Genomic DNA, 14,109 nt, shown 5'->3' on the forward strand with positions numbered 1-14,109 from the left:
GTGCTGGACTGAGGAACAGCATAGGCACAGCACATCGCCATAATAGCGTTTTTTTTGTTATGCTTGTTGTAAAGAAAAGTTCTATGATGCATTGAAATGACATTAAACTAAGATAATAAGATGGTTATCATAATTTTTCTAATCTTTATTAATAAGTAATTACACAGAAAGTAAATGACATTTCCGCATTGAATAGAGCGACATAACATTTCTGTAGATTCGCAATGCATTCTGAAATCAAGCCATATGGCTTCGAAGCTAGTCTGGTCCTGAAATTGCTCCAAACGAAGCCGTGGATAGCCCTCCCCCTTACCCCTAGCCCTCGATGAAATATTAATTGGGACACCCCTACCCTAAACGTGAACCCGCAAAACGAAGCCATAGGGGTGAAAACGAAGCCGTAGGGGTGAATTGGGATTGGCCCTTACATGCAGCTCGCGTGAACACAGGAGCGCGCGCCTCCTGCTTCGATTGCAGACTGAACTGAGAACTGGTTGAAATGCGTGTGTCTCACGGCCAAAGCGTGAGACTTGGCAGCTCTGTATGATATATTGGAGGAATCCCGCAATGCGGGTGGATTGAAAATACGGAACAAACAGCGTCCCGTATTGGTTCAAAACGGGACGCATCTTTTAACTGTCAGATACAGGACGATTACGTATTTTAAGGAATGGGTGGCAACCCTAGTTGTTATTGTCCGTGTCTGTGTTTCGGGGGGGGTTGTTAGATTGTTGTAGGTTTTTAAATAGTCTAAAACAGCAGGGTTAATTGGTGGGATCTGAGGCTGGGAGAAGTTAGCTGTTGGGTTGGTCAAAGGAAGTCTGGTCGTACCTGTTAATCAAAGCGCCCTAATCATGTGTGCCTAGTGAGAGGGTGAAATCATGCGTGCCTAAGTGAGAGGGTGAAATCATGTGTGCCTAGTGAGAGGGTGAAATCATGTGTGCCTAGTGAGAGGGTGAAATCATGCGTGCCCAGTGAGAGGGTGAAAAATAGGGTGTAATTATTCTGTATGATAGCTGGTTAATCCAGGGGTGTGAACTGCACTTAAGTGCCTTATGCGCTGGTTAACTGGGATAGACTGCTTGAGGGGGGTATAGGTCTTGGCAGGGCCGGTCAGACCACTAATAACCTGCTGTGAGGCTTATGAATTGTTGATGAATAAAGTATTTCTATTGGTTTTGGTAACTCTGTGTCGTGTGGTGGTGTGCTCCGACCCCTGTCCCCGGACCTTACCGGTACAAAAAAGGTGGACCCAGTGATCGGTTCCCCTTTGTCAAGGGAGGTTCTTCAGTACTATCTCCAATGGGGTCATTATTTACTCTCTCTCTAGCTATTATACTGCAATTTTTCTGTCAATGGCATGTCGCACCCCAAACTGCCTCTCGGGCTGGCATCGCCCAATGCAAATTGTGCCTTGAGGGACTTATTTTCACCGGTACCGGTGAGATTGAAATATTTCGGACTTCAGAGAAGAGAGAAATCGGACCTTGATGGTCTTTTAATGGCCACACACGGCAGTTTTACACTCTGATCACACACATGCAAGTTTTAGGTGAACACACACACAAACACAAGCACATGCACTATCTTCGGCAGGTCGCCAGGTGGAAATTGTCCTCTGCCTTTGTAACCCATCCGGGCTGCCATTCCTCCACTGGCAGCCAGGGGCAGCGGTCGCCCTTTTGGCGCGGCTTGAACCGACGCCCGGCGCCCCGGGGACCAAGTAGCGTTCTTCACCATCGTGGTCAGGGACGGGTGTTCACTTTGGCATGTCTTTCCATATGGGGTGAAGGAGACCCCTAGTGGACATGGTGGGAACATGCCAACCCCAAGCCACATATATGTGCCACGGCAACCAGGCTTTCACCCTTTTTGGACTCCCATCCAGGTTACTAACCAGGCCCAGCCCTGCTTAGCTTCTGAGATCTGACGAGATCAGGCTTGACAAGGTGGTACGGCCGCACACAAACATAATTTTTCTGGACAAAAAGCGGCTATTAGCCTACCGGTAATAACTGAAACGCTGAAACGCTGGTCTGCAGCGTAGTAGGCCTATGTGACCTCAGAACAGATGTGGGTTATCAAAATATGTATTAATAATGTTGCCCCCCCATCCAGTTCATATGTCCCCCTTAATACTGAGCTCAAATGTAATACACATGCGCTCATGTTGAAATGTAATACAATGCACTCATGACCAAATGTAATACACACATTGATTTCATTTTGGCACAAATATGCCGTATTTTTGCATTGTATTTAGTGTTACACATGCATTGCATTCCTTTTTTCCAGAATAATAATGAGCAATTTCGGATAGAATCTGTTTCCATCGCATTATTTGTGCTTTTCCGAATAAAGTATTCGTATTCGGGTACATTCCTACTCTGTATAATGTAAGGCGGTCAACTTCTCCAGAATTGAGTTAATTGAGTCTTCACTTACAAGCGAGTTCGTTTAATCTCAATGAGACGTCCTTGATATAACTTCTTAAGATAAAATGATCCAATCAAATATTAGGCACCACTACTGAACTGTTCTTTAAGAGAATATTTATTCGAGCACATCAGCAAGCAATAGCATTTCATTCCATGGAAAGGGGTCCTAGTTTCACCTCCGCAGGCCAATATCAGCTAGTCGTCCATAGGTTAACTGCAGAAGCTTCACCAGACAAGAGCCCAGTTTCGCCTTGGTACATCGTCTTTATACATTTGATTTAACATTTGGGGATGGGCTGTCCCTCCTCCTCCTATCTGGTAGTTTTTAACTGTAAGCATTAAAACTGTTGCAACTGTCACCATTTCATTTGTAAGCAAGTGTTCTAGTTCGGCATGTGGCCTTCAACTCCTTTCTGTGTGTGTGCGAGTGTACTGTGTGTTATCCTCTTCACTCTGTCTGCAGCTGTATCCACCTGTGTGAGCAACGTTAGACACACACACACACACATTCTGTTATGTTTTTAAGAAACAGGTAAGCATATGCACACAGTTATGTTTTTAGGATGTACAGACATTTTTATACAGTTACTTTGGGTGTATTCTACGTGCGTTCTAAAGCACTAATTGGCCAGTTATTTGATCTTCAAACCCATTCCCTCATGACTAGTATGTTCTTATCAGAATAGCTTGTGAAAAGCATAACTGTTGCCAGGCCCACAGAGTCCCATGACTTGGGATTCGATTAACAAGTTAAAATACAGTATAGAAGAATAGACTTATCATTAATCATTAGTTATGAAAGTATAAAATCAGTACAGGAAAATAGAATATCATAACAGTTGTTAGCACATAGGCAAACATAAGTAATTTACAGGCGGTTTGAATCATAATACTTTCTTTTAGTCAGGAGCTTTTCTTCATGTCGCTCAGAAGCAGAACCTCTCTTTTGGCTTTGCGTGAATATAGCTAATAGGTGTTTGAAATGGTAGAAATTAAGTTGACAAATTAAATCAACATAGCTTTTGAGGTTAGATCAGAGCAAAATAAAAATAGTGTTACATTGCCACATTGTTCAGTTAAACGTTTAATGCCACAGGCTTAACATAAAAGTACTCATCAACAACAAATCTAAGATTTGGGACTGTGAGAGGCAAACAGACACATTTAAATGGCCACACTGTTCTCCATAGTTGCGGGGTTCAGGTAGGTATATGGCAGTGCAAGCTTGGTGTTCCTCTCTATGATGAACCTGCTGAGGAGTGATAACTCTGCTTGCCATGTCTTAATCATCAGCTTGGGGGCAGGCTCATCAAAGTATTCATCAGGGTATGTACCAAGAGGAATCTGAGGATGGTCAAACAAACATGGCTGATTTCATTATAACATTAGCCTTTGTGAGGAAAGAAACTGCACCATGCATGCAGATGGACCCATGTTGGATTAAAAAAAAGAGGAACATTGGCTATGATAGGCCTACACTGTTTTAATTCATTTGAGAAATAAAACAAAATGAAGGATTCATAATAAGTCTACCCTGGGTCAAAAGAGATTATAAACGTTTTAGTGTCCTCAAGTCAAGTATAGCCTACTCCTTTAATTCGTTGGAGAAAATAAGAGAGAAGATTGATCTCATTAGGTGGTGAAGGACAACAAGGGAGGCCAGTCGTGAGCTTAGAATGATAAGGTTCTATCTCCGTTTAGAATGATAAGGTTCTATCTCCGTTTAGAATGATAAGGTTCTATCTCCGTTTAGAATGATAAGGTTCTATCTCCGTTTAGAATGATAAGGTTCTATCTCCGTTTAGGGCAGTTCAGAGATATTGAGCGTCAAAGTTTTTACATTCCATTATGTTCTGTGAGATGGAACCTTTGTATTTTATTAATTACTAACTAAAAAATTTCAACATTTTAAAAATAACACCACACAGGCATTAATAAACACCTAATGGATCAGATTATGTAAAAAAAACTCAATTTTGACAAAAATTGAGATAGAACCATATAATTCTAACGTCACGAAGTTGCCAAGGTCACGGTCAAATGTTAAAAATCATAAGGGAGGCCAGCGGCGTTGCCATGGTGACGGCCACCCCTCGGGCGCGCGCCCCGCCTCTCGCGGTACACGTGACTGTCCTTCTGCTGAGGTTTCACACGAAGCGGCCCGTGTGTTTCTCCTGAGTCTGTGTTAGACGAACTTTATGTGTAGACATTATTACACCACTTGACATTACGATGGCGACCAACGACAGACCAACTCAAACTCAATGGACAACAACTATTATAGTGAGCACATCACTTCAGGTAAACAGTGACGCGCTAGAAAGCAGCTGAACTGGCTAGCGAAAGGTCAGGTTAGCCAGCGACCTCGATACTAGCTAGTCGGCTACTCGTGACGTTAGAATTATAAGGTTCTATCTCCATTTTTGTCAAAATTGAGTTTTTTACATAATCTGATACATTAGGTGTTTATTAATGCCTGTGTGGTGTTATTTTTAAAATGTTGAAATGTTTGAGTTAGTAATTAATAAAATACAAAGGTTCCATCTCATAAAACATAATGGAATGTCAAAACTTTGACGCTCAATATCTCTGAACTGCCCTAAACGGAGATAGAACCTTATCATTCTAAGCTCACGTACTACTGTGGAGTGGACCGTGATTTAGCAATGTGAATGATGTCTTATGTATAGCCTACTTATCAATTTAGCACTGGATGTGTTACCCCGAAACATTAAGTCATCATTTGGACAATTTCAAATTCAACATATTCATTGGTGAATGTCGTTATCTGAATTTTACACTACAGAATCATGCTACGTCACGCACGCTCTGCGGGCAGCAACATCGAATCCGGTTTTCAGACGCTGTTGAACGCGGGACTTTTGTTTTCCCTCAATCAGGTAAACACACACACACACACACACACACACACACACGCACACACACACACACACACACACACACACACACACAATTGTTTAGTTTATGATGCTGCAGGTAGATCCCATATCACGTAGTACTTAACTTTTTGTTGGTACTGTACTATATAAATGACAATAAAGACCATTCATTCATTCATTCATTCATTCATTCATTCATTCATTCATTCATTCATTCATTCATTCATTCATTCATATAATGATGAGCCAGTGTTAAATTGCCAAGACCATGTTATAGGTCTGCAGGTCTACCAGCTGCTGAGACAGAAGCTGGGCTGTCCCTGAGCGTGTCATCAGAAACCTCCTAGTGGTCCGTTGCATCTTCAAAGGCTCTATTGTCAATAACCAGAGGAAGCTGCATTGCTTTTGACCTCTGATTTGTACCTTTCATCCTATAACCTATGACAGCAAACCTCAGTTCCCATTGAACAATTTAATTCTCATAGGTTAAGAACTGCAAGGGAGCAAACATTCACTGGCATATAGGCACAAGTTTCTATTCCACACAGATCTGAGGCGTAGGTTTGTGATCTTGGACACATGCCTACAAAACACAACCAATGTCATAACTGAGTGTCTCTGGCGTTGTTTAGGTACTGCCTTCCTGCTTGTTGACCCACAAGAACTTCCAGAACCACTGGAGGAGGCAGGACTCTTTGAGAAGATAACTAAGTTTGTGCAGGTTCACCGCAATAGTTTTCTTCTACTACTATCCCCATTTAATGGAAAGAAGGAATTGGACATATTGTCAGTAATTCAACACAGGTGCATGATTTTTTTCAAATAATTTATGTAGCATAAAATCATTTTAAAACACTTTAATAAATGAAAAATAATTGTTATCACATTGAGGTAATTTAGGACTGTCCTGTTATTGTGTGTCTGAGGGAGCATGTGGTTTATTGCAGATTTCTTGGAAGCAATCTCCGAGTTCTCCCTGTCCGTAACAACACAGAGATGGTTAGGGGAATGCTAACTATTGCTAAGGTAGGGATTGAAGACTCACATATTTTCACATTAATATTATAGGATAGGCCCTAATACTGGAGAATGTATGCTTGGCAATTGTTCAGCTTTATCCAAGATGTCTTTTGTCTTTCCCTTATGATAATTAAATTGAATAATGGCTGATCTAATTTCCAGGCCACCAGTAAGCCCCATGTGGACAGCGTACGGGATCGGATGTCACTGGCCCGTGCCCATATCATTGAAAGCAGCCCCGTGTGGGAGATGCTCAGGGACATACAGCTTGGGAGAACAGCTGGTCCAATGTAGGAATATCAGATCCTCTCAAACACACCCAGGACAGAAACACTAGTGGCACACAACAATCCCAATATAGACAAACTCCTGGTCTTGTAATTATTTCTCAAGTGTGTTTGAAACACCATATCCAGCATAATCCATTCCAATATATTCAGTGTAGAATCTACCAGCAACATTTCAGCAGTGCAAATAACTTAACAGAGGCTAAGGCAGACAAATAAAGCAGATTGTGTATCTATTCATTGGTCAAGAATGAAAATACAAAATAAATTGAATGTAAAATAACCAACATTGTGAACTGCTGTTGCTCATTCCAGGTTTTTCACTTTCTCCTCAGTTATCTCCTCAATACGGATGATAAGGCTCTCCATCAAGTCAAAAGTAACCAAAGCACACTGCAGTACCTGAAAAAACAAAGTAAATGAGTCACGTTATTTTCACATCAAATTGTTTAACTTAAATGATGTGACAAAACTAAAAAGAGCAAACCAAATACCTGATAATGCACCTCTGGGGGCATGTCAGATACCTTCTCATGTCTTACAGTTATACTTTGGACTAATCTGTTGTCCCGAGCCGCTTTGGCCTCTAAGAGTAGAAAAGAGTTGCCTTCATTTATACACAGTATAAAATGGAATTAAGCAATATCTGTAATAAACCTTATTGTGCAGTTATTACATTGTTATATACAGACTAGAGTTGGCAGAAGTAATGAAATGCATTGGATGTGTGATGCCTCCCTTGGTATTTCCAGTTAGAAATAGAATACCCAGAATAGACAGTTCTGCTTACCCCTGAATTTTATCTTTTGGTCTTCTCTCAGTTTCTTAACCTCAGATGCGTAGTACGTTCTTGACATGCTGAGACACATCCGTAGTACCTTCAGGTAGTTGTCTTTGATTTTGCACAGCTCCATCCATATGTCTGCCTAAAAATGTGGGGGAAACCATTACGATGCTGTCTTACTCATGTCGAATGACTGTAGTGATTTAATCTTTGAAGTTAGAATGACTCACTGTGCACTTCCATTCTTTGTCTCTGATAAGTAGGTATCGTAGAAGATTCAGAGACTCCATAACCCTAGATAGAAAAGGACAGAGCATTGTAATACATTGCCTCTATTTCAACTGAGCACTAAGTCCTGGGTCCAAAACCTTGTTTAAAAATGCTGTTTTGAAATTAGATTTGGGTCCTTGTCGAGTCCTTATTGTTTTAATTTCCATTGATTGAATTGTGGTGGTATACCGGTTCTATGTGTAAGTGGGTAAAGCTACTTTGTATTTTGCCATAGTTGTGAAGTTCACAGCACAGCTCCTGTATGCCTATATAATGTAAAAGTGTATTCAAGTTGACCTTTTAGTACTGTCTGTTTGTAAATGGACTTGAAGAACTGATACTGTTACATTAATCAGTGACATCTCAGCTGCTGCTATCTCCATTGCTCAGGCAAGTGATTCAAGGCATGAAATGTGAGCTTCGTTAGATGTTGTGTTCCACCTGCCTTATGCTGTGCTCTCGATGTAGTTTGCCTAGTATGCAGCTTTCCTATGCAGTATTAATGAATAGCTAGCATCAATGAGCAAAAGGGTTGCTCCGGCAGACCCTCTATTTAGGGAGGGGACATGCTCACCTGTCCATACCCTGCAGTAGGTCTGTCTCTGGGCCTTGTGGCAAACACAGCACCAGTCCCAGCAGGGGAAGAATCTGGTTTCCCAAAAAACATTCATTCCCATTACCTGGCTAGAGGTAAAAGAAGAAAAGCACAGATGTTGCATGTTGTATCTTCTTTGGTGCAATAAAATAGTGTCTTATTACAATCGTTCCTTTCTTACCCTCATGGACAGTTCAATTTGATTCTTGATGTTCTTGATAATATAACCCTCTACTCCTGCATGACGACTGGTTATAAACATGCACCTACATTAAGAAGAGTAAACAAACATTTTGATTTGAGGCCCCAGTTGACTTTCTACTTCCTCAAATCACCATTCATCCATCACATTCAGAAATACTCTCACCTGAAGAATTTGTGTTTTGCTTCAGCTTCCAATTTATCTATGAAGAGCTGGAAAACGTTAAGCCCTTTTTCTCTCTGGTAACAGTAGAAAGCAGTTTTTACATAAAAAAAATTTTTTAGCATATGATCAATATAAGAATGAGTTTATTCATACAGTATTATTATTCACTCACCAAATGTTGTATTGGACACTCAGTTAGGACTTGCAGCAAACTCTATATTCCAATACAAAAAAAACATTAACGGGATAAATGTCTATATTTACAGATATTTCCTGCTGATTACGGTATACTTCTAACATTCTATCATGACTGCACTCAGGCCAGCAACAGGTTGAACAGTAACATGGGGGCTATCTTGCCTGCAATGGTAGTTTGCGGAGTCGTGTCAATGGAGCAATTTTCAGTTAGACTCACCTGTGGAACGCTGTAAAAGTACTTCAGCTCCAGAAGCTCAATTGGGAGACTGTTATCCTCCACTCTCTCCAAGCTTTTGGCATACAATTCCTGAGTCACAAGACAGGTGAGAATGGTAAGCATACTTATACTCAGATTTCACAAAAGTACATGGCAAATTATTATGTCAGTGTGTCCTTACCAGGCCTTTAAGTAGCCACGATTCATCCTTTCTGATGTATTTTGGTGAGGGAGAGATGTAAATTAGTATAGAGGAGCAACTGCCTTTGAGCAACTGCCTTTGAAAACAGTATCGTCTTGACAACATACCTGCTTAGCAAGAGGTTGATATATTCCATATTACACTGCAGGACAAACACAGGGCTGAAACAACAAATAATTCATATGCATTCTCATTAAATGTTTGAAACAGGAATTGTGGTGGTGACTGGTAGGACTGTCAGAAATCAAGTGTATGACAGGGTGTGGGAGTCTGGGAAGATGTGTTCAACATTCAAACCATATGGGGAAGACTCCATCATGAATAACCATAATGATATGATTATTCAGAGCCCTGCTATCTTACCTGAAAACTGCTGGAAAGTTTTCAATGGTAATAAGCTGTACAAAGAGCAAGTATGCCAAACAGGCCCGTGACTCCTTAGATTCAGTGTTGTCCTTCAGGAGGCCAGACTCCTTCTTTCTCAGAGGGTTGTAGAACAGCATGTCTGGAAGCGACTCCTGGATTGCTGGTAGGGTGACCTAGGATCAGGGACACGGTGCAGTCGGGTTTCTTATTTGTTATTCAGAGATCATCTTTTTTTGGGAGATGCTGTTAGAAAAAGAGCTAACCCTTACCAGTATCTCTGTTGCGAAGTGCCATAATGGTGACTGATTAGGGATGCCTACAGCTTGATCTAGCTGTGCCTGAAGAAGAGGCTCCCTTAAACTCTCCATGCAGCTGTAGGGAGAGAAGACGTCTTAACAACCTCGGTCACTGATTATTTTCTAAATTTGTATAATGTCCCTAACCCAACCATGTTAGCCCACAGGCAGACAGACACCTACAACTTCAGAAGCTCAGTCTTCAGTTCTTCATCTGGAGCAGCTCTGTTCCCATTGTCCTGTCTCTTCACCTCCTCCAAGAAGGGCTCCACAAAACTGGCCAGAGCAGTGCAGCAGCGACACAGACCATACTTGTCAGCTATCTCCTGCTCTTGGGTGTAAGGCACAGGCAGCCTGGACACCTGCTTGTGTAGGGCAGAGAGGGCCAGCCCCAATGCAGGGGCCTTCTTCTCATCCAGACGAAGCAGCACTATTAGAGACATCAAGATGAGGTGACTGCTGTGTACAGCAGGTGGAGCTAAACACCATCTGTTAGCAACTAATGCACTGAATTTGCTGAATAGCCAGAATATTTTTGCTGTATGCGTTATGCTCTAGTGCTCTAGTCTAGCGTTAATTATAGACTCATTTCTATGGTGCGGTTACCTGTCTGAAAATGTGGAACCAGAACTGTGATGGTGTCAGCAATGACATCTGGATGAATGTCTTCTACCAGTTCGAGGAGAACAGGTAGGAGTTCCTTAGGGTTGCATGTCTGAACAAGGGGACAAACAAACATGTATCTACTGTGATTGTTTAGCTTCATGCTAGTCACTTACATTCAGTCACAGGTAGTTAGTTCCTTGTGCTTACCTTGGTTAAGTATGTAATGGTGGCCTGACAGTGGGAGAGACTGTCCTCCTTTTTCAGCACCTCATTCACCAGGGGTCCCAGGAGGCTGCAGCCCATATAGCTCACTATTTGCTGAATGAGACAGGACGTACAATATGGCTCTTTACTACTTTGCCACCTCACAACTGGATGAATGAAGTTTCAGTTGTTGTCCTTGCACACTTTTTATAGATCAGGATGAGCTACTATTTAAAGCAAATATCCCTATGCGATAGTTACAAAATCCTTCTTCTCCATGTAGAAAGCCACAGATTTTCCATTTGTATGTCAATTTCGTTAACCCTCTTGTAATTCCTGGACAGAGGCCAGGGGTCAAGAGGCTACTGTTCGCTCCAATAGACCTGCTGTTGTCACTATTGCCTTTGAGGCTGTCACAAGATCTACACTGTCAATGTCTCCCCTGTTCACTACATAACACCAAGGTGTGACTAAGTAGTCACTCATTTAATTTAGTAGTAGTGAGGGGGAAGGAGGGCTTTGTATCTACCTGGTTTTTCTCATCTTGAATGAAGTCCAACATTTGTGCACTTCTCCCTTGTTCAATACAGTCGCATCCAATATCCTTGAACAGTTGATGGTCTTCTGGCTTCAAGCTTTCTTCTGGTGTATTTTGCTGAAATGATACAAGATGTCATTGTACTCAGATGTACATTTGACACAGTTCTTCTACTTCCAGTCATACTTTTTTCTGAGCATTTTATGGCGCACAACCAGCTTGTAGTAGTAACATAATTATTGCTTTCAGTTAAGGAACCGTAGCATATATTTACAATGTTCTTGCTTTTTCAAAACGTACAGGTTTCAATGTTGTTCTTTTCATATAGATAAACACTGTTGGCATGTGAAAGCTCTCACCTCAAAATGCTCTTTTTGCTTTTGTAAACAATAACAATTTTTATGTGTGGCACAGTTTGCTATGTGTATCAATTAGCACAATCATATTTTAGTAGAATCTGTAAATAAAGGGCACATCAACATGGTTATTTTCCTGGTAACTTACCCATCTCTGGATTACATCATGCAGTTGATCCACAGCCATCCTCAGTGTTTGTGCTGGTCTCACTCACAATCCTTATGGGAGTCCAAATTAAATAGTATTGATGTTCTGAATGTCAGCTCTCTGAAAAGGACACAAATCATATAATTTACAGCAAAAAAGCAAACAGTTATTGTCAGAGTTTGAAACCGTGACACTCCTGCGAGAGGTGGACTGTGTAGAGCCCTCTGTAAACCTCTTATCAAGCTATGTGCCAGAGATAATAGAGGTAATAGGATTAAACCAGAGACCTCCTACATGACCACAGACAACACAGAACTGTCTGGAAGGCTCTAGGTCCCCAATCCCTATCCTTTAGAGCTGCATGGATCGCTGGTTGTTCAATGACCCACCATTTTCTATCCACGGAAGGTGAGGTAAACTCATTGTAATCTCTTCATTGAAGGCACATCAAACACATGAGACTCTTCTACCAGTGATGAACACTGACCTACTGTACACTACTGCGGCAACTTGATGACTTTAAGACCTTCACACACTCACGCACAAATCATACTATCATGGCCACCTAATCATCCCCTCCCATTTCAACAAAAACCACTTAAATAACTAAATGGTTGTAATTGAGGTTAAAATAAAAAAACATTGTGTAACACATAATTTGCGCTGATTTACAAGCTGTTTGAAAACGCGTCAGCAAAACTCATTTTGATCATTTGTTCAGCTTGAAAGAGAGCAGCAGGGACGGACCTCTGGCCAGTTCAAGTGATATCATGACTAGTCCGATCTGGCCCAGAATATCACCCTATTTCAACTAAGAAAAAAATCTTAGTGAAAAAGACTTTGCCATCACAAAACTCATTTTGATCATTTGTTCAGCTTGAGAGAGATCAGCACGTACTAATTCAGCCCGATAACAGCCAGCTCAAGTCATATCACAACTAGTTGGCCCAGAATATCACCCTATTTCAACTAACATACATTTTACAAAAAAAGACTGAGTTTCAGACATGACAGATAGACCATTCAATCTGTGATTTAATCAAAGAAATGTTGGATCTACTGAATAAAAAGTAAGAGAACATTTGTTCATTGTTATTACAAATATTTGATATTAAGTTGAACGTCGAATTACTGCCTGTTTATAAAGCTCTCACTGGCACAGCACCAGCATGGTCTCATGGTCTCAGGTCTCAGGTCTTCTGACCCTGGCTTTCTCTGTGTGAGGCTGCATTCTCATTTTATGCACCCAAATTGTGGAATACACTGCCAGTTTACATTAGGATGCAACCTCGGCAAATATTTTTTTTAAAACCCATCTTTTTAATATCGCCTTTAAATGACTAAACAATACAATTATGATTATATAATGATGCTTGGTTGCTATGCAACCAATCCTTCAGAACAAACCTGGTAGAGACCAGGGGCCGGTTGCATAAAGATAGACCCAGTCTTAGACATGGGCGGAGTTGAGGGGGAGCCAGGGGGGCCAGGTCCCCCCGGCCGAAGAAATCTATGGTGAAAAAAAGCTAAGCAGGGTTGGGCCGGGTTAGTACCTGGATGGATCAATCCTTGATTTAATTTAATGTTGTTGTTTTTTTACATTTAACCGAAGCCTTCATGCAAATCGATTTATATACATCTGTCTAAGTAAGTGAATCATCTATCCATCAGTAATTATAAGAAATAATAATCTGGGCCAAATCCAGGGTCCAGTTACAATGCTGGAAGAACATAATTTACTAGTCAGAAAGGCTTCAAACACCATTGTAATCGTGTCAGTTCTTGTAAATTAGCCTACACCATCATTTTAAACATACATTTTTAGGTTAGATTCAACTTATTGCAGAGTACAAGCATCAGACAACGAAATGCAGTAAAAAGTGTATGTCAGAAGCGTGAATCAAACCCCCATCTTAAAAATAAAACTATGCGCTGATAGCAGCGACTGATACCACTCTGCCATCCAATAATTTATAGCCTGCTGTAAAAATGTGTTTTGGCTTTGTCATTCTGGGGTATTCTGTGTGGATTGATGGCTAATTATTTTAATTTACTACATTTTAAATTGAGTCTATAACACAATTTTACCCACAAATGTGGATAAATGTGGAGTATGAATACTTTCTGAAGGCACTGTATTTATAATTGTTCCCCTATCTAGTCACAATCACAAATGCAAAAACAAAAAGGAAAGAAGCTCCCGCTTGTTCCCCAAGGTTCCCTGTGTGTGCATTATAATATCAGTATCAGTACAATCATTGACTTCCTGTCCTAGCCAGACAGCTTTGGCAGAGGGAGGTCCGGCCCTGATTTGAGA

General features: G+C 41.1%; 2 protein-coding genes across 2 annotated transcripts; one reads left to right on the forward strand and one right to left on the reverse strand.

Annotated features, from left to right (window-relative positions):
* Positions 1–4,670: 4,670 nt before the first annotated feature.
* cUnh1orf146 (chromosome Un C1orf146 homolog) lies at positions 4,671–6,652 on the forward strand (the record flags this gene model as incomplete). Its single annotated transcript, XM_080536577.1, has 5 exons — positions 4,671–4,739; positions 5,245–5,338; positions 5,971–6,142; positions 6,286–6,364; positions 6,521–6,652. The coding sequence occupies 5 exons, from the start codon at positions 4,671–4,673 to the stop codon at positions 6,650–6,652; spliced, it is 546 nt and encodes a 181-aa protein (XP_080392703.1).
* A 299-nt stretch (positions 6,653–6,951) lies between these two features.
* On the reverse strand, positions 6,952–10,849 carry glmnb (glomulin, FKBP associated protein b; the record flags this gene model as incomplete). The annotated part of the gene is made up of 16 exons (XM_080536578.1): positions 6,952–7,047; positions 7,140–7,231; positions 7,436–7,571; positions 7,660–7,723; positions 8,274–8,383; positions 8,476–8,560; positions 8,662–8,735; positions 8,834–8,875; positions 9,077–9,166; positions 9,258–9,288; positions 9,386–9,439; positions 9,642–9,817; positions 9,914–10,016; positions 10,124–10,370; positions 10,547–10,655; positions 10,754–10,849. The coding sequence occupies 16 exons, from the start codon at positions 10,847–10,849 to the stop codon at positions 6,952–6,954; spliced, it is 1,605 nt and encodes a 534-aa protein (XP_080392704.1).
* Positions 10,850–14,109: the final 3,260 nt, after the last annotated feature.

Source organism: Nansenia antarctica (genome assembly GCF_963989245.1).
Source record: "Nansenia antarctica genome assembly, chromosome: 7".
In the NCBI taxonomy this organism is placed as follows: domain Eukaryota; kingdom Metazoa; phylum Chordata; class Actinopteri; order Argentiniformes; family Microstomatidae; genus Nansenia; species Nansenia antarctica.